The sequence below is a fragment of the Balaenoptera borealis genome (genome assembly GCF_965194805.1).
Source record: "Balaenoptera borealis genome assembly, chromosome: 7".
Lineage (NCBI taxonomy): Eukaryota > Metazoa > Chordata > Mammalia > Artiodactyla > Balaenopteridae > Balaenoptera > Balaenoptera borealis.
This window is the reverse complement of record NC_138864.1, coordinates 103,502,735-103,527,680: the sequence shown is the minus strand read 5'-3', so window position 1 is coordinate 103,527,680 and position 24,946 is coordinate 103,502,735. Positions and strand designations below refer to the sequence as shown.

At 32.0% G+C, this 24,946-nt stretch overlaps 1 protein-coding gene across 5 annotated transcripts in view; it reads left to right on the top strand.

Annotated features, from left to right (window-relative positions):
* Nucleotides 1–24,946, top strand: part of POT1 (protection of telomeres 1) — an 82,178-nt gene that overhangs the window by 6,198 nt on the left and 51,034 nt on the right. For all 5 annotated transcript variants that reach the window (XM_082400029.1, XM_082400028.1, XM_082400030.1 and 2 more), the window contains 3 exons: nucleotides 12,079–12,192; nucleotides 13,001–13,048; nucleotides 15,026–15,140. In XM_082400029.1, the coding sequence (XP_082256155.1) occupies nucleotides 12,079–12,192; nucleotides 13,001–13,048; nucleotides 15,026–15,140 (277 nt within the window). The remainder of the gene's footprint in view (nucleotides 1–12,078; nucleotides 12,193–13,000; nucleotides 13,049–15,025; nucleotides 15,141–24,946) is intronic.

Sequence of the window (24,946 nt, the reverse complement as noted above, 5' to 3'; positions counted from 1 at the left end):
ATTTTTATATTACTTTATCTTTTTCACAATAGACTAATTATTGATGATGCTGTATTTATCCTATAGGCCATTTTTTAGTGATTCATTATATATTTGTAGATATATGAAAAACTATACTTAAAAAAGGAACATCTTTAAAATTGAACACTCGTAAGAGGTTAGTAAAACTTATCATTGACATAAAAAGGGACAATTTTTCCTCTCACTTAAGTTTAATTTTTAGTATTCAGTAGAATATCTTAAAGATATGTACATTTTCTCTTCACTTAATTAAAAAATAATTCTCACTAAAAAATAATGAGCTATAACTCTGTATTTTTATAATATTTTATATAATTGTTATAAAAATAAATGCCTGCTAAATCCCCAACAAGATAATACCAAACCAAACACAACAGCATATTAAAAGGAGTAAACACCATGACCAAGGGGGATTTATCCCAGAAATGAAGTTTGGTTCAACATAGGAAAATCAATCATTGTAATACATCACAGTAATAGAGCAAAGGGAAAAAAACACAAACGATCGTCTTAATTGATGCAGGAAAGGCATTTGAAAAATTCTACACACTTTCATAATCAAAACACTCAGAAAACTAGGAATAGAAGGGAACATCTCGACATAGTAAAGATCAATTATGAAAAACCTACAGCTAACATCATACTCAGTGGTGAAAGACTGAAAGCATTCCTCCTAAGGTTAGGAACAGGACAAGGACGCTTGCTTTCACCACTGTTATTCAACGTTGTACTGGAACTTCTAGCCAGAGCAACTAAATAAGAAAGAAATAAAAGACATCTAAGTTGTAAAAGAAGAAGTAAAACTATCTCCCTTCTCAGGTGACATGATCTAATATATAGAAAATCTTAAAGAATCCAAAAGAAAGCTACTAGGGCTAATACATGAATTTAGCAGTGTTGCAGGTTACAAGATCAACACACTAAAATCAGTAGCACCATCCAGTAGAACTGTTTGCGATGATGGAAATGTTCTATATCTGTGCTGTCAGTATGGTAGCCACTAGTTATATGTGGCCAATGAGCACTTAAAATATGGCTAGTACAGCTGAGGAACTAAATTTTAAACTTTGTATAATATCATTTTAATTAAATTTAAATAGCCACATGTGGCTAGTTGATACTGTATTGGACAGCACATCTCCAGAAATTAACCACTGTTTAGTGTATAATCTTACAGATTTTTCTGCATGTGTATTAAAATGATTTAAAATTAACTTTCTGTAAGAATCTCATAACATCTTTGATGTTAATTGGAGATCCTCTAGATATTTGCAAAACCAGTTTTCGCAATTAACCAATATTGAAGCATATAGCTATAAAACATTGTTGAGTCATTGATAAGTCTCCAAATAAGTTGCTCAGAGTTAGACAATACTTCTATAATGATGTTGCAGGAATATTAGATACATGGTTTCAATCCTTTTTGATTTATGGTTGTTACTAATAAGTAAATGACATGGGAAAAAACAATGGTTTCTGCAAAACGACACAGTCAGATGAGATTGTCTGTACTCTGTCTCTTTTTTCATTTAGGTTCAGTAAACATTTATTAAGGGCTGACATTTTGCTTGACTCTGTGCTAGGCTCTGGAGAAACCAAAATGAATAAGACACAGTGCTTGACCTTATGGAGTCCACTATCTGTAGTCTAATGGAAAATCATTTAATGGTGGTAACTATAATAGAACTGGAATAGCAGCCTCAATAAACTGAATCTGCCTGGAGGATTTGGGGAAAAACATCAAAGAGTAGGCACTTAGTTTTTTAGTGGGATATTTTATTTGTTAGTCTTTGAACTTTTTATTATGAAAAATTTCTAACATATATGTAAGTGGTGAGAATTGTATAACGACTGTCCATATTCCAAATATCTAACTTCAGTTATCAGCATTCAGGCTCTTATTTCATCTGTTTCATCTTTTCATTTTACTGCCACAAATTATTTTGAGGCAAATATCAGGAATTATATAATTTAAACCCTAAAACTTGCAGTATGTAAAAGAAAAGCATCCTAAAATTATATGTGTATGTGTATATATACAAATGAATACATACCATAGTACAATTATACTACTGAAATATTAACATCAGCTTTTATAAGCCATGAAATATCATCAATGTATTCATGTATATACATATACAATACATTGTATTGTATGTACAATACAATACATATACAATGTATTCATGTATATACATATCTATGTATATCTATGTGTCTTACTATCTATTTGAATAAACACAATTTCATCATTATGCCTAAATAATTTAACAGTAATTCCTCTATATAATCAAATATCAAGTCAGTGTTCCCATTTCCCTGATGATCTCATAAATTATTTTTAAATTTATTTTCTTCTACCAGGAGGAGACTTTAGGTAGGGAGCTCAGTGAGGAGACCTTAACAGTAATTCAGAAGCTATTGTGTATGTATAAAGACCAAAACTAAAGCGATTGTTGAATTGACATAGAATTGATTAGTTGTATATGTGTGTGTGTGTGTGTGTGTGTGTGTGTGTGTGTGTGTGTGTGTGTGTAGTTTGGAGAACTGACCTAAGAAAACTGTATGATTTATGTTAGAGAATGTTTTGCCTGTGTTCTCTCCTAGGAGTTTTTTGCTAAGTTTCTCTAAGGAGGTGGTAAATCAGTTAATTTTTTCTTAATTTATGATTTGAACAAAGGAAAGAATTAGTGTAGTGATTTTTTTTCTCAGTGAAAAGCTGTTATTAAATCAGTGGTATATCTTAAAATCTTACTTTACAATTTGAAGAAATCAAATAGTTGCCATGCAATTCATGTCCAGAAATTCCTAGGACAGTTCATTACACTGTTTCTCTCAGAATGATAACTAGACTAATTTTTGATGCAATTTTAAAAACTTTGAATGAGATATAGTTTTAATATGGTTGGTATGGCACTGTGAAGTTCTAGAGGCAAGTATACTAAAAAAGTACTATCTGACAGTCTTATCAAGAAAGGGGACTAGGAAATAAAGTATATAAAGCATGTGTACACACACACACACACACACACACACACACACACACACACACACACAAAATCATACCTGCTTGAGGCCGTTTAGGTAGGGTAGGATCCAGTATCTCTCTATAGCTATTTTGATGAGGCACTTTTGTGAGTGGCTCCAGTAAAGGCCTGTTATTGTTCCTTATTATTATTCTTCTTGCCCTTAAAGGCATGACTTTATTTCAGCTTTGTTAAAATAATTAATATTTATGATGACAGTTCTGAATTATTAAGAATTCAGTGTTTAATAAGTCCCCAAATCATGCCATTTTTTAAGGAAGATATTCTTCAGAAATGATGAGAGTGAGGGAGGGAGAGAGAGGAATGAAAGTGAGAATACTAAGCAGGTGTTTAACAGGGAAAGATTCACTTATTTAGAAAAATAACTTAACATATTTTTCCCTTGAACTAGAAAACAATTTTTCTATTACAATACTTTGATGAGATAGGGGAAAATGAAAAAAAATCAGTTTAATGACTAATTTGCATGTGGATGCTAAGTTATAACAGATATTTTCTCTGGCTGCCCATCCTTCAAAACAAACAAACAAAAAAACCCCCAAATCAGTGTATTAACAGCTTTCTCATTCTTCAGGCTGTTAGGTATGCATAGGCAAGTTTTGCGATAGTACATTGAATTAGTAATATTTAGTTTTCATGGGTTATAGAATATTTGAAATATACATGAAATGTAGTTTCATGTTCTTATTTCAGATGAACTCTTTCCTTTCTGTAAAGAAGTACACTTTTAACAGTTTTAGAGATTTCAAGGACCTGGGCCAGGAAATAATAGCCTACTTCCTTTCAATTTGCTAAGATCATTAAAGTTGCCTTTCTTTTCTTCGCTCCTGATATATTTTTTAATAAGTACGACATTACACTCTCTGCTTCAGTTTCCTTCAGGGAAGAAAAGTTGATTTTAATGCATGATCAGGAAGAGGCTTTAGCATCCTGTTTTAAGAGTCAACTGGCAATAAAACTAAAGCCTGCTTCATTTTTATGAAAGGGCCTATAGTTTATAGATGAAGATGAGACCCTAGGGTGCTCGGGTCTCCAGTGAATCCCCAACAGTGTATAGATAGCCAAAAAAGGTTCTTCAATCAACTAAAAGTGTATGTAAATGTATTTATGTATTTTTTTCCCTTCTGAGGAGGCCATCTGTAACTATTACCTCATTCTCAAAGAGATCCATGAACATATGATCATCAAGAACTGCTTTTTAAAGGCCCAATTTCATGATTCTATCTCAGTATATAGTTGAGTTAATAGTGAACTCCAAGAGCAATTAGCTCTTTGCCCACATTATACAGAAATAATAATGATCTTATATTAGAAGTTGGTATCTTACAAAAATCTTCTTGTATTATTTTTAGAAAAGTTGTATGTTCATGAAAGTCAAGTGCTAATATGAATGTAATGCTTTAATCTTCTTAAAGAATGTTTTGAAACATTTTACAAAGACAATACAAAAGAATCTTTGGAGGAAATGTTCTAGGTAGAGTTGCTATTAGAGAGGTTTGTGTGTATTACATTTATTATGCATATATTAATTTTTTTTTTTTTACCTTAGTGCATAGATCTCTGTTTATCTTATACTTCCTTCCTCCTCATTAGTCCTGGGTGTCTCTGACTGTGTATGTGTGTGTGCGTATGAATATGTGTGTTTGTTTTTGGAGGGGTTCATAATTAAAGAGCTCTTCTGGCTGGCATGTTTGGATGTTTTGAAGTGAAATGATATAAAGAGATCGCAAATTCTAATTTTTAGTGATGTAAGGAGATTGAGGAACTTACTTTTCTGGTTTTTTTTCTGTCCTTTATTTTACATAGTTCAATAGCAAAGGCCATACTTAAGAGGCTGTTAGATTTTGCTTAAGCTTAGGCAACAAAACACATTTGTTTATTTTTCAAACATTTATTAAAGCTAGCTTCTAATGCTTAATCAGGTTTTTGGAATCTTTTACTAAAATATGGTACTAGTCTTTTATATATTATATTACTAATCTTTTATTGAGAATATCATATTACATTTGTATGGAACTTTACAGATTGCAAAGTGCTTCCATATACGTTTATCATTTGAGCCATTAGTAACCCTCTGTCCTGATGGTCAGTAGTACTGTTATTCTAAATCTAACCTTGTAGTAAGTACAGAAACTACTCTGTCTCCACGACTGTATTTTTTTCCTGCCTCAAGGAGATATTGTGGGCTTGAATTAGGTCTTGCAAATATTTGCCCTAGAAGATTTTGTTCTTGTGTGGCCATGGTTTTAAAAGCCTTCAAGCAGCATGGAAGGGCATAACCAGAAAAATAAAAGCTGCCCCACTCACTCGGAACCCACTCTCATTACCTACTCCCATTATTAGATAAAACCACTGCTATGTCTTTTTTTGTTTTGGTATCCTTCCAGCTTTTATATATGTGTGTATATATGTATACTTATGTATGTATGTATGTATCTTTATATACATATAAATATATATGTACATTTTCTACCAAATGACATCATACTATCCATGTTTTGTAAATTGCTTTATTTTACAACGTATCTTGGACATCTTAGAGAAGTGTTTTAAAAATAAATACATGGTATTGAATATTAGGGATCTGTTTGCTTATATTTTAAATACGTTTTTATCTTTATCCTTCCTTAACATTCTTGTATTTATTAAATTCTTACCTGAGAAATAATATAAAAGGTTTATAATATAATGAATTAGCAAAACATGTACGTGTATCTATAAAACATGTATGATATATTAGATATTAATATTTTTCCTAACTGATATGAAAGGTGCCTTCTGCTTTTGAAATATATTTTAAATAGGTATTCATTAGAATAGAATAGAACTATACAACTAATTAGTACTTGTCAGATAATAGGATGTTGGTAATGGTAAGTCAAGGTTTCTCCTTTTAAAATATAATGGTGAGAAGACTGAGGTCACAATTTAGTTTAAATTCTTTCTGCGTTTAAAATCACGAATGTTGATCATTTGGGAGGTCTAATTAGGCTATTTATTTTAGAGTTTATAGTATTAAGGTTAAAGATTGTTGCAAATCAGAGGTAAAACTTTTTGCATAAAAGAATGAATTTTTATTGTAGAGAGGTGGATGGACCTAGAGACTGTCATACAGAGTGAAGTAAGTCAGAAAGAGAAAAACAAATACCGTATGCTAACACATATATATGGAATCTAAATTTTAAAAAAATAAATTAATTTAAAAAAATTTTTTTAAGTAAATAAAAAAAAGAAAAAGAAAGAGAAAAAAAAAGGTCAGAAGAACCTAGGGGCAGGACAGGAATAAAGACGCAGACGTAGGGAATGGACTTGAGGATACGTGGAGGGGGAAGGGTAAGCTGGGACAAAGTGAGAGAGTGTCATTGACATATATACACTACCAAACGTAAAATAGATAGCTAGTGGGAAGCAGCCGCATGCACAGGGAGAGCATGCACAGGGAGATCAGCTCGGTGCTTTGTTACCACCTAGAGTGGTGGGATAGGGAGGGTGAGAGGGAGGGAGACACAAGAGGGAGGAGATATGGGGATATATGTATATGTATAACTGATTCACTTTGTTATAAAGCAAAAACTAACCCAACATCCTAAAGCAGTTATACTATAATAATGATGTTAAAAAAATTTTTTTAATTAAAAAATAAAATAAATAAATAAATGTGGACATACACAGGGTAAAAAAAAAAGAATGAATTTTTATAGCTTGATTCTTACACCATTCTTCTTTGTCACTTGTTTCCTTAAGATTAATTCTGTATTTGAATACAGCAATCCTACAACATCTTTGCTTTGCTAGATTAATGGTACATTTTGTGGGAATACAAATGGTCTAATTGAAATTCCCTCCATCTGAGGCATTTTTTTCAGTTTTAACTTTCATTTCAAGAAAGTTTGAACATTAATATGTAGATATAAAATAGGAAAGACTTTTCCAAAGTATTTTAAAAGTTTAAAAAAAGGTCTTATCACAAAACTGTCAAAGTTACAGACATTTGTTAATACGTTTTTTCCCATTCCTGTAAGATTTAGTTCTGAAAGAGGAGGTAGAGTAGTACCTACCATGGAAGTCAGGAGATCTGGGTTCTTGTCTTAGTCTACAACTAATTAGCTGTGTGTGACCTTAAACTGCTCATTTATTCTCTCTGGCCCTTATTTTCTTATCTGAAAGATGAAGGTGTTTGATTACACGATCTCTAAGGTCCTTCACAATTCTAAAATGCTAAGATTCTATGAAGTAAGCTTTGTAGTAGTTGTATAGTTTGTGTTAAAATTTAATGAAGGTATATTTTATGTAATGTGTGTGTGGTGTGTGTTTGTGTGTGTACATTCATATATTTAGGTATTCACTGAGTTGTCTAAACACTTGTTGAATGTTTTTTGTCTTCTATGCTCCATGTCAGAGACATTTTAACTGAATAAGACAGTTATGGACCTTGCCTTCGTGGAATAGTTTTCAATGGAGAAGAGTGGAATTAAACAACTGTTATGTAATTAATTATTTTATCCAGATATGATAGGTACTAAGAAGATTGAGTAGCAGAATGAGAAAAATAGCAGAAAGAATGAACATAGGGGTATTGGGAGAGTAGATAAGTAAGAGAAAACAGCATATACAGAGGCCCTGAGTGAGGATCCTGGAATGCTAAGGAATTATGGTAAGGCAGAGTTCCAGAGTGAGTCACACGAAATGCGGCTGGTGAGCTGGTTGGGCATCAGATCATAAAATGATTTGTAGACCATTTAAAGATTTTGGTTTTTATGCTAATATTACATATATTACTTCCAATTATGTCCTTGGTGTTACATGATCCAATAAGTGCTAATACCCATGAAATACATTTTTTATGTTAAAGAAACATTTTCTGTCAATCACTGCACTATCAATGACATCAGGTCCCTGGTTTTTCCCTGTACCCTTTCACTCTTTAACAGTGTTTTAAGATGTGATAACCTAACAATATTTGCAAGGTCAGTATAGTAAAAATTAATGCCTGTTAAAGTCAGATAAGTTTTTCTTTTTGGATTGTCAACTGTTTCATATTTTCTTTGCCCTTTTCCTGCTCAGTGATGACTTGAGAATTTTTAGTATATTATCCATTAAAAATTAGCAAATTAATACACTGGTTTTGTGATTTACATTTTTGTTACCTATTGGTTTGCTTCCTATTTCACCACTGATTGTGTTCCTCGTTAGGAGATATTAGCATGTAAAAACCATGGTTGTTTATATGCAAGTAAGTTGTCTGATTTTTTTTTTTTCCTTTTAATTGTTCATTTTTAAAGAACACTTAAGTTAAAAAGACCCGTACTGATTTCATTCATTTTCTCTGCGACTCTTTTGCGGTAGAAATAGTCCTGTTGGCTACCCTGAAAATTGTTTAATGATGAGGGCTCAATCTATCAAAGGCACTGTGACAAAAGGGAAATGACTGCTTTGCTGATATCTGAGTATGCTGAGTTATTTCAAAAATTTCATTTCAAATGTGTTTTCACTTTTATAACCTTGATGCAAAGATAGCAATTAAAACCTTATCATTTTTAGTAGCAGGGTTATGCTTCTCAAGCTGCTTTTCTAATACTGTTTTCAGCAGACTGAGATAGGCATCTACTCTGACATATCAGAATACTGTAGTCTCACCACTGAACTGTGTAATTCCCATTCTTGTTTGAATGGCTTCAGTATGCTATGCTCTTCTCAGAAACTTAGAACAATGCGTATTAAATCTCATTTTCACCTCAATCTAATGAGTGTTTATACGAACTAAAACAGCCTATTATATATTTATGTTTCTTATCCTCTGTGTATTTGAATTAATTTGAAAGTCATTATGATTAATAAATTCATGGGACATGAATCCTAAGCCATTTATTTTTAGATCTGTATTTCAGTTTCTACCAGTGTTGATTAATCTATTCAACAGATATTTGTTGACCACTGATTATGAACAGAAGCCTCCACTAGTCACTTGTGTGGGATATTCAGATGGATAAGACATTCTTAGTCCCAAGGATCTTACAGAGTTTTAAGGGCAGTAAAAACATTAAGAAAGTTTATAACACACAACATGAAAAATATTGAAATGTGGCATAGGAGAGTTCAGAGGAAGGAAGAATTATTTTTCCTTCTTCCTTCTTTGGGGTACAAGTTAAGCTAAACCTCACAGGGAAGAAGCATTTACAGCCCAGATTTTAAAAGATAGGTACTCAGAAAATGCAAAAAATGTATGAGGAAAAACATTGGGTATATAAGAGAATCTGATTTATTTTGTATTGAATGGAAGTATAGGGAGATAAAGCAGGCAAAGTAAGTTGGGATGAGATCACTGAGAGCCTTCAATGCAATTTATATGTGTAAATTAAATATAAATTCATGTTTATAAATATAAATAGGGGAGGGATAAATTGGGAGTTTGGGATGGATATATACCCACTACTATATATAAAATAGATAACTAATAAGCACCTACTGTATAGCACAGGGAACTCTACTCAATACTCTGTAATGGCATATATGGGGAAAGAATCTAAAAAAGAGTGGATATATGTATATGTATAACTGATTCACTTTGCTGTACACCTGAAGCTAACACAACATTGTAAATCAACCATACTCCAATAAAAATTAAAAGTAAAATTACATTAAATTAAATTTAAAAAATAAAACATAAATATAATAAATTGAACATTTATTTTTCTTTTTTTATAGCTTTATTGTGTAGCTTAAAATTTTTTTAAATAACTATATTTTATTTTTTTTTTTGAATTTTTTAGTTTTACTGATTTTTTTATACATCAGGTTCTTATTAGTTATCTATTTTATACATATTAGTGTATATATGTCAATCCCAATCTCCCAATTCATCACACTACCACCACCCTCTGCCGCCACTTTCCCCCGTTGGTGTCCATACGTTTGTTCTCTACATCTGTGTCTCTATTTCTGCCCTGCAAACTGGTTCATCTGTACCATTTTTCTAGGTTCCACATATATGCGTTAATATACGATATTTGTTTTTCTCTTTCTGACTTACTTCACTCTGTAGGACAGTCTCTAGATCCATCCACGCCTCTACAAATGACTCAATTTCCTTTTTATGGCTGAGTAATATTCCATTGTATATATGTACCACATCTTCTTTATCCATTCGTCTGTCGACAGGCATTTAGGTTCTTAAAAAGTATTTTTGGTTCTTATTTCCGTTTTGTCGATTGTATGCTAGAGGAAAAGTTGTAACTTTTTACTGAGTTGTGTTGCTAATGTTAGAATAGACTTTTGAAAATTTTTTATTATGAATACTGATGTCTTGCTTTTAATGATTTATTCTCTTTATTTAAAAATGTTTTCTCCATCATAAAAGAAATACTTTTATTCTTTAAAAGTTTGGTTTATACAGAAAAATTGAAAAATATGCATTTCTTCCCCTAACACTTGCATTTAGTGTATATCTTTCCGTATATTTATGTTTAAGACATTTTAAAGTAAAATAGAAAATAACATGAGATAGGTTATTTTTTGTATTTTGAAGAGAATTTAGAACTGACAGACCAATGATTTCCCTACTTCTATTTATTTTCCTGTGTTAGTTTGATTAAACAACTTTACATCTTTGACTAAAATCTTAAGTTTTCATTTAAATCAGAATATACTGTTCAAAGGTAAATTGGAAAAACTGCATATTTTTCAGTTATAAAAGTAATTTATTCCAGAAGCACTCTTGCTCTTTATTTTATTCCCCTTTAAAACTGCCTAAACCATGGTACCAACAGAAAATCTTCAGTGGGAAGGAAAATTTTCTCCCACTTAACTGTGAAGAATTGTGTTTATTTAGCATTAACAGCACAGACACAATTATGTTTGCAGTCTCACCTGAAGAAAATAAAATGCAGAAATTTGCAGAGCTAAAATATCTGGATAGGGCCAGAGATTTTAGAAAGGCAATTTATGATCCTTCCTTCGATTCACAGGTAGTTTATGGAGGGCCTAGTTTGTGCCAAGCCCTGTAAATACAAAGCAGAATAAGACATGACCCTTGTCTTCAAGGTGCTTACAGCCTAATTAATGGATCTAAATAGAGAATCCTGGGGGTTGACACCACACTCTTATATGTGCAAAATAAAAATCAGTAATGCAGAAGACTTCCATTTGGTAGAAATTAAGATTATTGAAGGAAGCTGACTAAAGTAAAGCCCAGGAATTTCTGTTTATCTTAAGGTTTTGGTGTTAAAATTAGAGGAGTAAGATAATAATGTGTGTGTGTGTGTGTGTGTGTGTGTATGTGTGTATGTGTATATATATAGATAGATAGATAGATAGATATAGATATATACATAAAATACAGCAAGACAGGACTCACTAAGTGTGGATGTTCCAGTATTTGGAAAATAAGAAAAGGGAAATTTAACTAAAGAATGAGAGAGGCAGGAATAAATGGAGATTGGCTTCTTCTTCTTCTTCTTATAAACCTACGTGGAAAGAGAATATCTTTGTTCTTATTAGTGTATAAATGGAAATGTCTTATTTATGTCTCATACCCTGGATCTTTATGCTCATGTTAGTTTTATAACAATATGGAGTTCTTGCACTAATGACATGTCTTCCTCAATGTAATCTCTCAGAGATTTAGTTTCATTTAATTTCCATTCTTAATACTGTTGGCTCATCACTGTCTCTTCGTTGTGTTTATTCATGCACACTTATTCACATAAATTGAGATAAACATTGATTTTTGAAGCCCTACTAGATAAATAAAAATTTCTAAGTGATTTAGGTAGTGTTTTCCTGGTCCATTAAGAGGAGCGCTGTACTTACCTATGGCTACATTGCTGATACCCTTTTGTAGGAGGTGGTAGTCTCAATCTTATATTCAGAAAGCATTAAACAAGTTTAGGCTAACCAGCTTTTGATTTTATAGAAGTGATTCCTGTTTTTACATAGTAATAAAAATAAGAATCCCTATGGCATTCAGAATTATGGTATTTTGATGATTTTAAAATTATTTTTTTCTATATAGGACACCATTGCAGTGGCCGGATTTGTTATTTTGTCAGCATCTTCATCTACAAGCAGAGATGGTAAACTTTGCTTATTTTTGAAAGCATCTGAGGACTTCAAATCAACTGTTTATGTAAGTGTGCAACTTTTTAGTCTCTAATTATATTGTAGTTTTAATGAGCTAAAGTAATGGAATAGAAGTAGTATTTCTGTGTATCTGCAGATAAACTACTTAGTCTGACTGAATTATTGTAATTAAATATTTTAAGTTTAAAAAATAAAAATCCTTTTCGTGGCTTTATATTTAGAATGATTCCAGGTAGCAGAGAAGGATCCCTTAAAGATAGGTATTTGTTACTCAAATTCTTAAAGCTTCACGGACACTCTAAACCTGATCAATATATTCTTTGCAGTTATACTGTCATCCTCCATCCTCTTTTGATGGTCTGCTTGATTTTATCTTAAATTGATCAGGCGCTCCTTTTTAGGTAAAACTGATTTCCTCCTATTTCATTCTTTATGAAGGTCTTCATCCTCTCCCTCTCACTTCACCACCCCCCGCCCCCTCCCCCCCCACACTCACACAAACACACACACACTTTTGGAGACTACCTGTTTGGTCAAGGCTGTCAGGTGGAGAAGTAGGGTTGGGTCAAGCTATGTGCCTGCAGACCAACATCTGCCTGTTTTGTTTTGTTTTGTTTTTTTGTCTGAACAGGGCATTTTATGGGCCAGGTTGTGGTTCTATGATATTAAAATTAGTGAATTAAACTGAAGCTTAGCTTAGACAACTTTGTACCTGCACTCTTAATTTGTAAGCTATAACTTTATGCCATTCTGTGAACTGGAATATTATAAAGTGTGTAGCTTTACTACAATTAAAGGTCTGTAATCACATTGGACATGTCTGTATACAAATAAGTCCTCTCTTTTTTTTTCAGGTTTATGTTAAATCCGTAAGAGATTTTTCTACAGAATCAATGTCTTTGGTAAGATGGTATTCATTTTAATTTAGAAATGTACACCCCACACACACATACATATATGTATTTGATCCACTTTATAGACTGATTTTGAAATAGTATCAATACAGTGGGAAAACATAATCTCTACTTTTTTGGTATATAATGATATTACATTTGAGTTATATATTTGCTTAGTAATTAATACCTGGTTCATCTGTTGTTTGGAATATTTGCTGATAATTTGCAGATGTTACATACACAAGAAAATTAAAATGAAAAAGAAGTTTTATCGTGTGAAGACACTGGGATTTTTACTCCTTTTAAATCTTAGGCAAATTCATTTCTTTTGCTCTTCATCAGCTTATATTTAAACAGATTATTAAGTGCTGAATTGTGATTTGACAAATTATGTAATTTTAAGTAAAGAATTTTATTTTACTTTTGATACATTTTGCTTTTTCTTTTAAATCATATTTTCAATATTTTATAAAATTTTGTCATCTCATAGCAATGGGAAGGTTCCCATTTTTAAAGGTGAGCTACTTGTAGCTGAGTGAAACTGGAAAGAAGGTAATATGTTGATAAAGTTTAGTTATGGCACATGGGCTCCTTAGTTGCACAGGCAGGTTCCTTAGTTGTGGCACATGGGCTCCTTAGTTGCGACCCATGGGCTCCTTAAAATAAATTTTATGTTCTACCTGTGTTCTTAAACCTTTAGTTTCTATTGGACAGAGTTCAAGGACTTTGCTTCTAGTTGACAGTGACTACAGGATACAGGTTTTAAATTCTGAATACTACCATAATAGTATAACTTAAATATGTTATTTAGGGTAACTGTAACCAATAAAAGTATTGATGTACTTTTTAAAAAATATGAATTAACTCTGATATTAGTGTTTTTCAAAATTGTTATAGATAGGTCAACTTCAAATATTTTATACATCCATGCACTTGTAGTAAGGCAGAAGTAAATGAGAGAGCCTCTGAACTTGGCAAAAATGGTTTTTCAGGAAGCTCAGGTATTCTGAACTATTAGAATATAACCTAGCTGCTCTGCACACATATACTGACTTATTTACATTGAGAGCCAAATTACAATCAAGATGTTGATTGCTGGTTGTGAATTAACAAGTACATTACTTGGAAGACCATAATGGTTAGGGTCATTGAGCTGTGCTGGCCTTCCCATTCATCTCCACATTAGGGAGATATTTGTTAAGATAATATATTGGATCCAGTTAGTCTGTCAGCTGAATACCTATTGTCTCTATTCTGTCCCATATGCTGACCATCGTTTTTCTTTCATTACTTTTTCTTAATATCATGGTTTGATGAGATTTCTAAGCAAGCCCTACCCTTGTGTTTGGCCTGAGGGATCAGCTTCCTTGAAAAAACCGATTCATTTTGATTTGATTTTTAAAATTTTAACTCTTAGTGTGATAGGTAACCTTATTTCCAATTGGGAGTGAAGTGGGTGGGTGATGGGGCCAGATGTCTGAACCCTTTTCAGGATTGTTTGACTAACATCAGACATTCTTGTGAAATCACTTCCCCTTTTCTTTCCAAACTTCTGTACAGTTATTTCAGAAAATCTTTTTTCTTTTATTACCATTTTTAATGTCTTTATATCATTTATAATCAAAATCTGGCTTTATTTAGGCCTTATTACAACCTTCATAGCAGTATAGGAAAAAAAATAAATATATGCCACAAGTTTTGAAGTGATATTAGTTAAGGTTAAAAACCAGAACAAAAGTCTCTTAAACTGCATTTTTTAGAGTTGTGTACAAATTACACCATTTATAATCAAAGTTATTTATATGAAAAACTAGATGGTTTATATAGCAACCTTTATAAGCTGTGCATTTCCCCTTTTTTCAGGCTACAGCCTCTTTTTAGACACTTAGAAGGAAAAAATGCAGATCAGTTTACTAACTTACAAATTTGATCTTACAAATAAGATCTAAAATCTTAATACTTTTATTCACTGTCTTTCTTTAGGTTCCAGCCACACATTATGTATATACACCCCTGAATCAACTTAAGAGTGGCATGATTGTCAATGTCTATGGTGTTGTGAAGTTCTTTAAGCCTCCATATCTGAGCAAAGGAACTGGTAGGTATTATTAAAATTGGTCAAGATTTTAATGGGCTGGAACTGTTTTATTGGTTCGGGAACACAGCTCCTTCAGTACTCTAAGTCTTAATTTAATTGTGAAACTTAATTGTGATTTATAATTGTCAAACAATACTGATGCAAATTTTCTGGCCATTTTTATTTATAAAATAAGTATAAAATAAGCAACATGACAGCATATGAAAGTATAAAATAGCCTATGAAAGTATAGAATAAGCTAGAAAAGGTAAATATATAGACACGTACAGAATGTGTGATGCTGTAATGATGTTATGTAAATCATTTTAATTCTTGTATAGAAGTTAAAAGGCAAAAGTATAAAAAAGAGCTATGTAAACATATGTTAGTGGTTACAACATAAAATTGTGACATCGGTAACATAAAGTATTTGTTGGGGGAGGGGAGTAAAAGTGTAGAGCTTTTGTATATGATAGAAATTTATTTTTTATCAGTTTAAGATAGTTATAACTGTAAGATGTTTTATGTAAATTTTGTGGTAACCAAAAAGAAAATACTTACGGAAGATACACAAAAGAAAATGAGAAAGGAATCAGAGTAGGTCACGACAAAAAAAAAATCAGTGAAACACAAAGGAAGACCATAAGAGAGGAAACAAGGGACAAAAGAGCTACAAGGCAGACAGAAAAGAATTAACAAAATGGCAAGAGTAAGTTCTTCCCTATCAGTAGTTACTTTAAATGTAAAAGGATTAAACATCCCAGTCAAAAGACATAGTACTTGGGTTGTTTTTAAAGATAATTAAGGAGATATAACCTATTCGATATAAAAATGTAAGCTTTTAAACAGACTAACATGTAAAAGAATGAATCAAAAAAAAATGGATTTCAGCTTTCTGAGAGTTAATGTAGTTTGAACAGACAGGCACTTTCACCTTGGTTTAATTTAGTTCAACGAAATTTAATGTTTATTGCTCTGTTTAGTCTAATTTGAAACAACAACATTTGTAAAAGGCATCATTATTTTATGTATCATTAAGAAAAGCTATGCTTCACTGTCAACTGTAAGATATAACCATATTTTAGAGATGTTACAAATGTGAAACACTGGTCTTGTTGATGAAATACTGTATCGACTGTATGCCTGCCAGCTGCTGTGGCTCATGCTGGGAACACAAAGATGTTCTCAGTGAGTTAATATTTTTAAAAGATTTAATTTATTAAATTATATATATGCAAATTTTATTGTGGTATGAGCTCTAAGTTTACTCCTTGGTGGGGTGGATGGGGGAAAAAAAGTCTCATTTTCATGTGGTCAGCATTTTTTTTTAGTGTGTGTTTTAAAATTTTATTTTGAGCATTATTTGATTTTTTTTTACATTATGAAATATATCAAACATACAGAAAATAATTAAATGACCCCTATATTATATTTACTGGGCAGATTTTACCATATTTGCTTCAGTTTTTTTAATTTTTATTTATTTATTTATTTTTAACTTTTATTGGAGTATAGTTGACAGAATATTTTGTTAATGTGTAAAGTCAAGACTTAGTTTATGTGAAAGTGACTATGTGAAGACTATTGAATCTAGAGATGAGAAGTTTGAAATAGGTGGTAGCTAAGTCTGAAGACCGCAAAAGGATGTTTTATTGAAAACCCTGATTTCTGTTGTTTCAGCAGGAGGGGAAGAATTAAACATTAAGGTTGAAGCAGAGAAATTTTGTTTGAATTTCTCAAATATTTTCATTCAACTTTACTTTTTTGCAAAGTCTACTTTCCACACCCCATCATGCCATTCAACATACATATGAATACTTTCACCTTAGTAGTTTCTTCTCATCATCGAATTTTTTTCCCCTGAATTTTACATTGCCCATTCTGTGAATTCCTTGTAGAGGTGTAATCACTGCAGTCCTCTTCCAGTTGCCAGTGTTATCTGGCTGGCTTTAATAGGCCTGCCAAATTTAGGAATAAGCTACAATACTGGTAATAATGTTCATCTAACTTGGTAGAAGATATAACTTTAAAACTTTTTGCACTTGGTATGGTTCAAATGCTTATCATTGAAAGTTTTTAGTAAATTAATCAGCAAATACATTATTTTAAAAAATAACATGAAATGAAAGTATTATAGAGTAAAATGATAGCTGTTTTTAAAACAGCTATGATGACTCAATTTTAGTTTGTTATTAGATAGCATAATCATTTTCTTCTGACAATGTTATTAAATCATGTGTATATAATGAAAGCATTGGGAAACTGTAGTATTTATTGTATATTCTATGCATCCTATATCTCTCAGATATGTTTATAGTTAGATCCAGTCCCTTACTAAAAAAATTCATGAGTAGTAATAAGCCAACTTTTATTATAAAGATAATATGTTTCTCTGTTTCTTCTGAGATACTAAATTAAAATGAATGTCATCAATTTTTTCTGAATATATTCATTGAAACTCTAAAATGTGTTTGAAGACACAGCGAGATGTCGTTACTACTACCAAGATGGTAATATTTTAAAACTATCTGTCTTATAATTTTAGTTACACTCACATTTTTTTTCTGTTGATAGAATTTATCCTTCAACATGCTGCAGGAGAGTCAGACAAATAACACTGATTTTCGTGTTCAGGAAAGAATCAACTTCATTAGTATTACCACTGAGAAGTACTAGAATAAATGTACAGGAGTAAGCCACAGCTGAGCCTTTTTTGTACTATATAAAGCAACATTATTTCACAAATACAGGGCCACAACCTAAATATTACATCTTGATGTACATAATAGTTATGTGTAGGAAAATTACCTTTATGCAACTCAAATTTAGATAGATGGAAAAAAGTTTATTCTCTTATATACCGTTAGCTAGAATTTTTCATTAAAATTCATTTTATAAATGTTAAATTCAATGCAGTAGAAGCAATTTGGTGCAATTTAGCATCCTTACTTCTTGACTAAAATTTTTCTTGAGGACTTTCCTCTCATCCTCTGTAATAATGATTACACATGACCTGTAGCATACTGCTATCTTATTTCTGTAGCAAATGCTTTATTTCCCAAGCTTTATCTGCAGTCTTGGAGGAGTTGTAGCTTTTATTCTTACAGAAGTCTATCAGTCCTGTTTTTAAAAGGACTGTCGATGCTCACATTCTTACTCATTTGTGATAAGATTCATCATGAAAACTGAGAATTTCTCAAGGATTATGGAAACAGCATATATTAAAAGATCATCGTATCATCAAAATTGATTTTGATCATGACTCAGCAGGGATACATAATATGGCCTTTTTCATATAGGAAGACAAGGTTATTGCCACATTCTTGGGATTTTGAGATTTTATAGCATTTATCTTCTCTGAAAGCCTTACAGTTACTTTTGCTTTGAAGAGCTGGGTAGGTAGAGCTACGTAGGCAGTGTTTTGCCCTGCACAGATAACATTGGGCATTTTTCTTAGATAACACGTATAAAGGAGTTTAATTTTAGCTTTGTCTCAGATTTTAAGAAGTAGCTTAATTTTTTTTTTTAATTTGAGACACCTTTACTCTGTTCTTATTGTCTGTTCTTGCTAAATAAGGTAAGTAGAGGCAGGCCATAAAACATATCCATCCAGACTTGTTAATAGTATGTGGTCCTGCTTGCTTGGTTAATATCATAATGCCTGCTCACTCTGAGCAAATGGGAAGAGTAGAGAGAACCCTGTTTGTGCTTATTCTTCCTAATATTTGAGTCCAGAGGAAAGAAGAGAATAGCCAGAGTATTCATATCATCAGTTTTTACTGTTCACCTCTTTTTTAATTTTCTTCTCTGTCCAACTTTGAGACCCTAGAGGTCTCAGCCTTTTTGTGTCACATAATGTGGCACATCACCTGTGGCTCCCTAGCTTTCTTTCCTCAGGAATGCTTTATGTTGCTAAACTATTTTCACACCTCCTCCCATCAAAAATTCTCAATATTAGAAAAGCAGCTTGGTTAAACTGAACAGTTTTGGATGTTACAGTGTTTCTACAAGCAGACTTCTGCTATTCAGTTTCTTAGAAAAAGGACACCTGTTTTAGCTACTTACTGAGCATTATAATCAAATTACTAAAATTGTATCCAAAACATTGGATTTCTAAGAGCCCCTATCTGTTTACCTTACTTTTAGTTCTTAGGATAGAGTGCTAGGATATAGAGCCCTAGGATTTTTTCTTTTCATGTTCTGTTAAACATTCCAGCTAACTCTGGATTACTAATTTTGGCTGTGTGAAAATACTGTTTTCACTTATGAGAATGACTTGCCATTTATGCATTAATGTTATGTAGCATAATTGTTTGAATATTTTTGTTTTGCCTGAGTAATATTGGTTGCCTATTAATGATTATGTAGTTAGTGTCTTTTAATTTCTTAAAGTATAATAATTAACTCCCACATATTCTACATTAAAATGGTTGAAAAAGAATTTATTAATTACTGAATGATTAATGACTTATTGGTACTCCATAAGATCCAGGAGCCTTTCTGATTCATCAAAGGGAGATTAAAACATCTAGTACAACATAAAATTGTATGTAACATTTAATTATATTTTTTATTTTTTAAAATTGATAACACATCTTTAGAATTTTTGACCCTTTTGTAGTCCTACACCTTTCTGAAAATGTGATGACAGTTATAGAGCCTGTCCTAGAAAAATTCACATGCATGCTTAAAGACTTAAATATACAATATCAACGTTCATTCCCTGCTGCCTCTGAGCCTCAGATTGCAAAATCCTGATCTGTGGTATGTTCATACTCACTTATTTGACTATTCAGTTAATATCAAAACTACAACATACATTTTGGTTTAATGTATGGCATTTAAAACAAAATAAATAAATACACAGTTTTGCTTTTCAGTTTGCTCATTTGTTCATTTATTCAACAAACATTTATTGAGAACTTTCTATGTGCCAGTGTTATATTTTATAGACATGAGACGTTCAAAGATTTATGTAATTGTTTCCACCCTCAAGAAATTAAAGTCCGTAGTTGAGCAGATAACCATTATAATACAATGATTATAATTATTCATGATTTCACTTTGATTTTAGTCTTTCCCCAATTTGTAAAACTCTATTTGTCCATTTTATTGTTGACTATGTAAGGCAGAATCTTCGCTGTAAAATGTACCATGCTTTTTGAATGTGTATTTTAAAGTTGAATGATGGATTTACCTTTTACATAAGATGCAGGTTGTGGGCAGGCAGAGTTTTCCATTTCCCAAGAGCTAAAAAATGATAATATCTAGTTGAGTGAGGTAAGAATCTTCAAGGGCTTGGCTGTCTTGCTTTCAGGAATGGAGGGCATCCGGGGCACAGCTAGTCATCACTTATCTCTTTAAGGATTTGGAAAGGTGAGCTCAGCCTCTCTTCAGCACTGTTTTCCAGCTATTCTGTCTGTGCCAGTAGGAAGTAGGTTTCCACTTGGAGAAAGAAGGTGAAGAAAGATCTTTCTTCCCCGTCACTGAAACTTTGTATGGCTTGCTTTCTTATATTCAAGAATGACTTCTTTGATGAAGCTTGAGGCTTCTATCTGGCTTCCTATCCATATCCTAAGAATCTGTCTCTCATGACCTTTTCCTCTAAAAAATTATTAACCTGCTTATTTAGGATGTTACCCTTACGTTTCATGAGTTTTTTAATTTGAATTATTTTCATGAATCATAAAATCAGTACTGTTTTCCCATTTTTTTCTTGACACTCGTGTTTTATTCTTTTATTCATTAAATTAAAAAATGTGTTTGCTAGCCTTGTGTAGCATTGTACTGTACTTAGTTGTTTTCTATAGACTCATAGATTGTTGTCCATAGATAAAATAACTCTCAGAGAGTTTACAAGCGAGGGAGACCCAAATGTAATCAGCTAGCCAATAGAAGGCACAGTTGTATGCTGTGACTAAAGGAATAAGCAAAGTGCTTTCCGAGTAGGAATGGAGAGATTAATGCTAACAGGAGAAAAGCTTCTAAGAGATGTAGCATTTTAGCTGAACTTTAAAGGGTAAATTGGATTTTGATAGATGAGGAAGAAGAGGCCAACATTCCAGAGTTTGAAAATAGCAACGAAAGTTGTCAGATTTATAATGAAAATGTGAACTAGTGCTGAAGCAGTTGACTTAAATATAGTTTTAAGCAATAGAATGTCAGCAATATATTGATGCATAATTTTATGCTCTTGTAGCAGTCTTTTTTTAGGGATCATTATTAAGGACCTATGATACTTTTGTGGTGTACATTTTGTTTATATTCTTGAAGAATTTTTTTTTTGATTCTATATTTTATGGTTTCCATATGTGGTAAAACTGGCTTGTTCAGATTGTATTGGTTATATATGCAATCAGCTTTATTTATATGCTATAGCTGTCATGTAGTTGGCAATTTGTCTTTGAAAGATTGTGTGTTCAGAATTATTACAAATATATCTTAAGTGGCTATCAGTGGAATGCTTTGTTACATTACTTCTCAGGTCAAATGGATTCTAGTAATATTTAGGTTCACAAAAATTACTTTCGAGTTACAAATTACTTTGATTTCCATCTGCATTGTTAGGATTTTCTTCTACTTCAGTATATTAGTTTCCCTCCCATCTTTACATAGCAATTAAGAAAATCAAAATATATTCTCTTCCTTATTTTTCAGTTTGCTTGTTTGTCCTTTTGTAGTGGTTTCTGGCAGCTTCTTATATATTAATGATAATCTCTTTTTTGTCATTATGTTACAGATGCTTTTCACAGCATTTTAGTTTTGTGCTGGTAGTTTTTGAAATTTAAATGTTTAAAATGCTTGTGGAGTCATAATTTGTTTGTTTGGAAAGGCTTACCTATTAGAAGATCTGAAAAATATTACCCTATATTTCCTTAAAATTATTATTATATATTTTTTAAAACTACATGTATTGCCTGGAATTTTGTTTTTTATATAGTGTGCAATGATCTCACTTTTTGTTGGTAACTGCCTTGTTTCAAAATCATTTATTAAAAATGTCATGTTTAAATCATGTATAATTTCTATACCTCTATATAAGGATCCATATAAGGAGCAACACCTAACAGAGAGCCTGAGGTGAATTTTCTTCTCCCAGTATGTGACCTGCAATAGGTCTCCTCAAAAACAAGGAGGACTATTTAGATGTTGCCCAATTTTTAATCATTAGGCAGAGTATTTGCTACAATGTCTACATGAATTTTTGAGGATGTTTGGGTTGGTAGGATTCTTTATCCTCAATTCTGATTTACTGTGTAATAATATAGTTTGCTTGTTAATCTCAGTTTTTTTGTTTCTTCATTCATCATTTTAGTACGCTTTTAAGCCTTACAGGAATATATTGGGTGCATTTGCCATATACATACTGGTATCAGGATTTTAAAATATTTGAAATCAGATTAGGATTTATATGAAACTCTACCATAAGTTGTGATTTTTTTTTTCCTACAGCTAGAATAAATGGTGTCAGGTTCTTAAAGGGGTGTGTGTGTGTGTGTGTGTGTGTGTGTAATATATCCCTAGTGCATTTTGTAAGATAAATGTTAAACGTACGTATTATTAATAATTTATCAATACTTAATAGAATGAATATAAAATTCATAAAATAACATTTAATTCACTAGCGGAACTAGTCACTTGTCCTAGTGCTTGGATTTTAATGAAGAGGTGTAATGAGTTTTAGCTTATAAAGGAATATGTTAGAAGTTAAAGTAGTTCACCTCTCATTTTAACTTTTATTATTATTACTTTAAATTATTTTCCTTATTTATACATTAATCATAGTACTTTTATTTCTACAAGTGTCAGTTTTCTTTTGGAAGTATAATATGCTGTATATTTGAGATACTTACATAGCTTTTAAATTTTCCTTTAAATGAAGCTGAAGTGTAGTAGACTTAAATAAAATGACGTTATATTAAGTTCATGTTTATAAATTTATTGTGAAATTGTTTGAAAGCTCAAATGCATATAAATGCTAAGCATTGCTATATCTAGTCCAGTATAGTGAAGTTCTGCTGCATATGTTATTAATTGTCCTATTTCCACAATAGAGTTGATCTTTGAATAATTGAACCTCTTGCCACTTTTAAACCATATAAGGCTCTAAAGTCATGAAGAAGACTCTCTCTTTCCACTGAGAGACTAATTTCACTCCCATCTCCAGCTAGTGAAATTTTTTAATATAAAATTAAGAATAAAAAGAGTTTAGAGGTATTATAATACCTCTGTTCGTGAACCACAGAGGTTGACCCTTTTGTTCTGTAAAATTTTTATTGCCTGCATTCTTCAGGGGCATGGCCATCTAAATAATAACATTGCAACTCTTATTTACTAAATTCTGTGATGTCTTTCATATGATTATCGTTTATGCTTTACAAAATACCCTAAGCGTGGTGTTGCATCGCCTCTATTTTATAGATGTGGAAACTTGGAAGTGACACTGGTCATGCTTTCTCCTGTTCCAAAAGGCTTTTAAACAAGTCACATATTTTGCCAGTTACCAGCTCGCAGTATCATACACTGTTCAGGAATGCCACTTCTTTGTGGGCATTCCTGGCTGTTGCTCATCAATATGAAGCTTGAAGCCCAATTTTATGAGTCTTAGAATCAGCAAAACAAATGTCAGGTGGCTTAGTTGGGGAGTATTCCTAGGATAATAATCTAATTGGTAGCAGTACTAGTAACTTCCTCTTTGAAATTTGAGGAGAGTTTGGTTGTGATTAAGAATAGGTTTAGTAGTACGTAAGAGCTGAAAGAAAAATGTGAACAAGGAAGATAAATAATATCTATAAATTACATGGCACTTAAACTGTAATACATACATTTAGTGCCTTAAAGCAGCTGTTTCACCAGATACTTATAGTCCCTTTTTTTAAAAACAGCTTTACTGAGATTTAATTCACATCTAATTTACTCATTTAAAGGATACAGTTCAGTAGCTTTAGTATATTCATGGGGTTGTGCATCTACCACCACAGTCAATTGTAGAACATTTTCATGTCCTCCGGAAGAAACTCTGCATCTCTTAGCCCCCAAACTCCCCGTATTCCTCCCAGCCCTAGGCAACGATTAATCCTGTTTCTGTCTACAGATTGCTTATTCTAGACTATTCATATTAATGGAATCATAATATCTGATAGTTTGTGACTCGTTTCTTTCACTTAGCATGTTCTCAAGGTTCATCCATGTTGTGGTATGTATCAGTACTTCATTTCTCTTTGTTACTGAAAAGTATCCCATTGCATGGATGGACCACGTTTTATTTATCCATTCGTCACTTGATGGACATTTAGGTTCTTTCTGTTTTTTGGTGTTACAAATAATGCTGCTATGTACATTCATATATATGTTTTTGTGGGGGCATATGTTTTCATTTCTCTTAGGTATATACCTAGGAGTGGAATTGACAGTCTTTTTGAGTACTTTTTTTCTTGTAGGCAGTTTTTCTTATCAGAAATAATTGTTGAGTTGCTTTGAATATCATGATCTTTTATCTTCTATACTAAGTTCATCTTGAAATTTCTTAAATTGGTCATGTAAATATTACTGCATTTGATGCTGGGCTGTTCACATACTAGAACCATTACTTTGAAAAATTGAGTTCTTGAAAGATTAAGTATTAAATAAAGACATTGTAGTGTACTTTAGTTTCTTTTCCTGTTTCAGAGTATTATGCTCTTAGTCCTTTATTTCCAGTATCCTTTTTGTATGTCCACCATTAATCTAGTTTAAGAGTTGGATTTTTTTCTTAAGGCACTGGATAGGGTACATTTTAGGCTTTGCAGGACAGGTAGTCTCTGTCACAACTACTCAGTTGTGCCTTG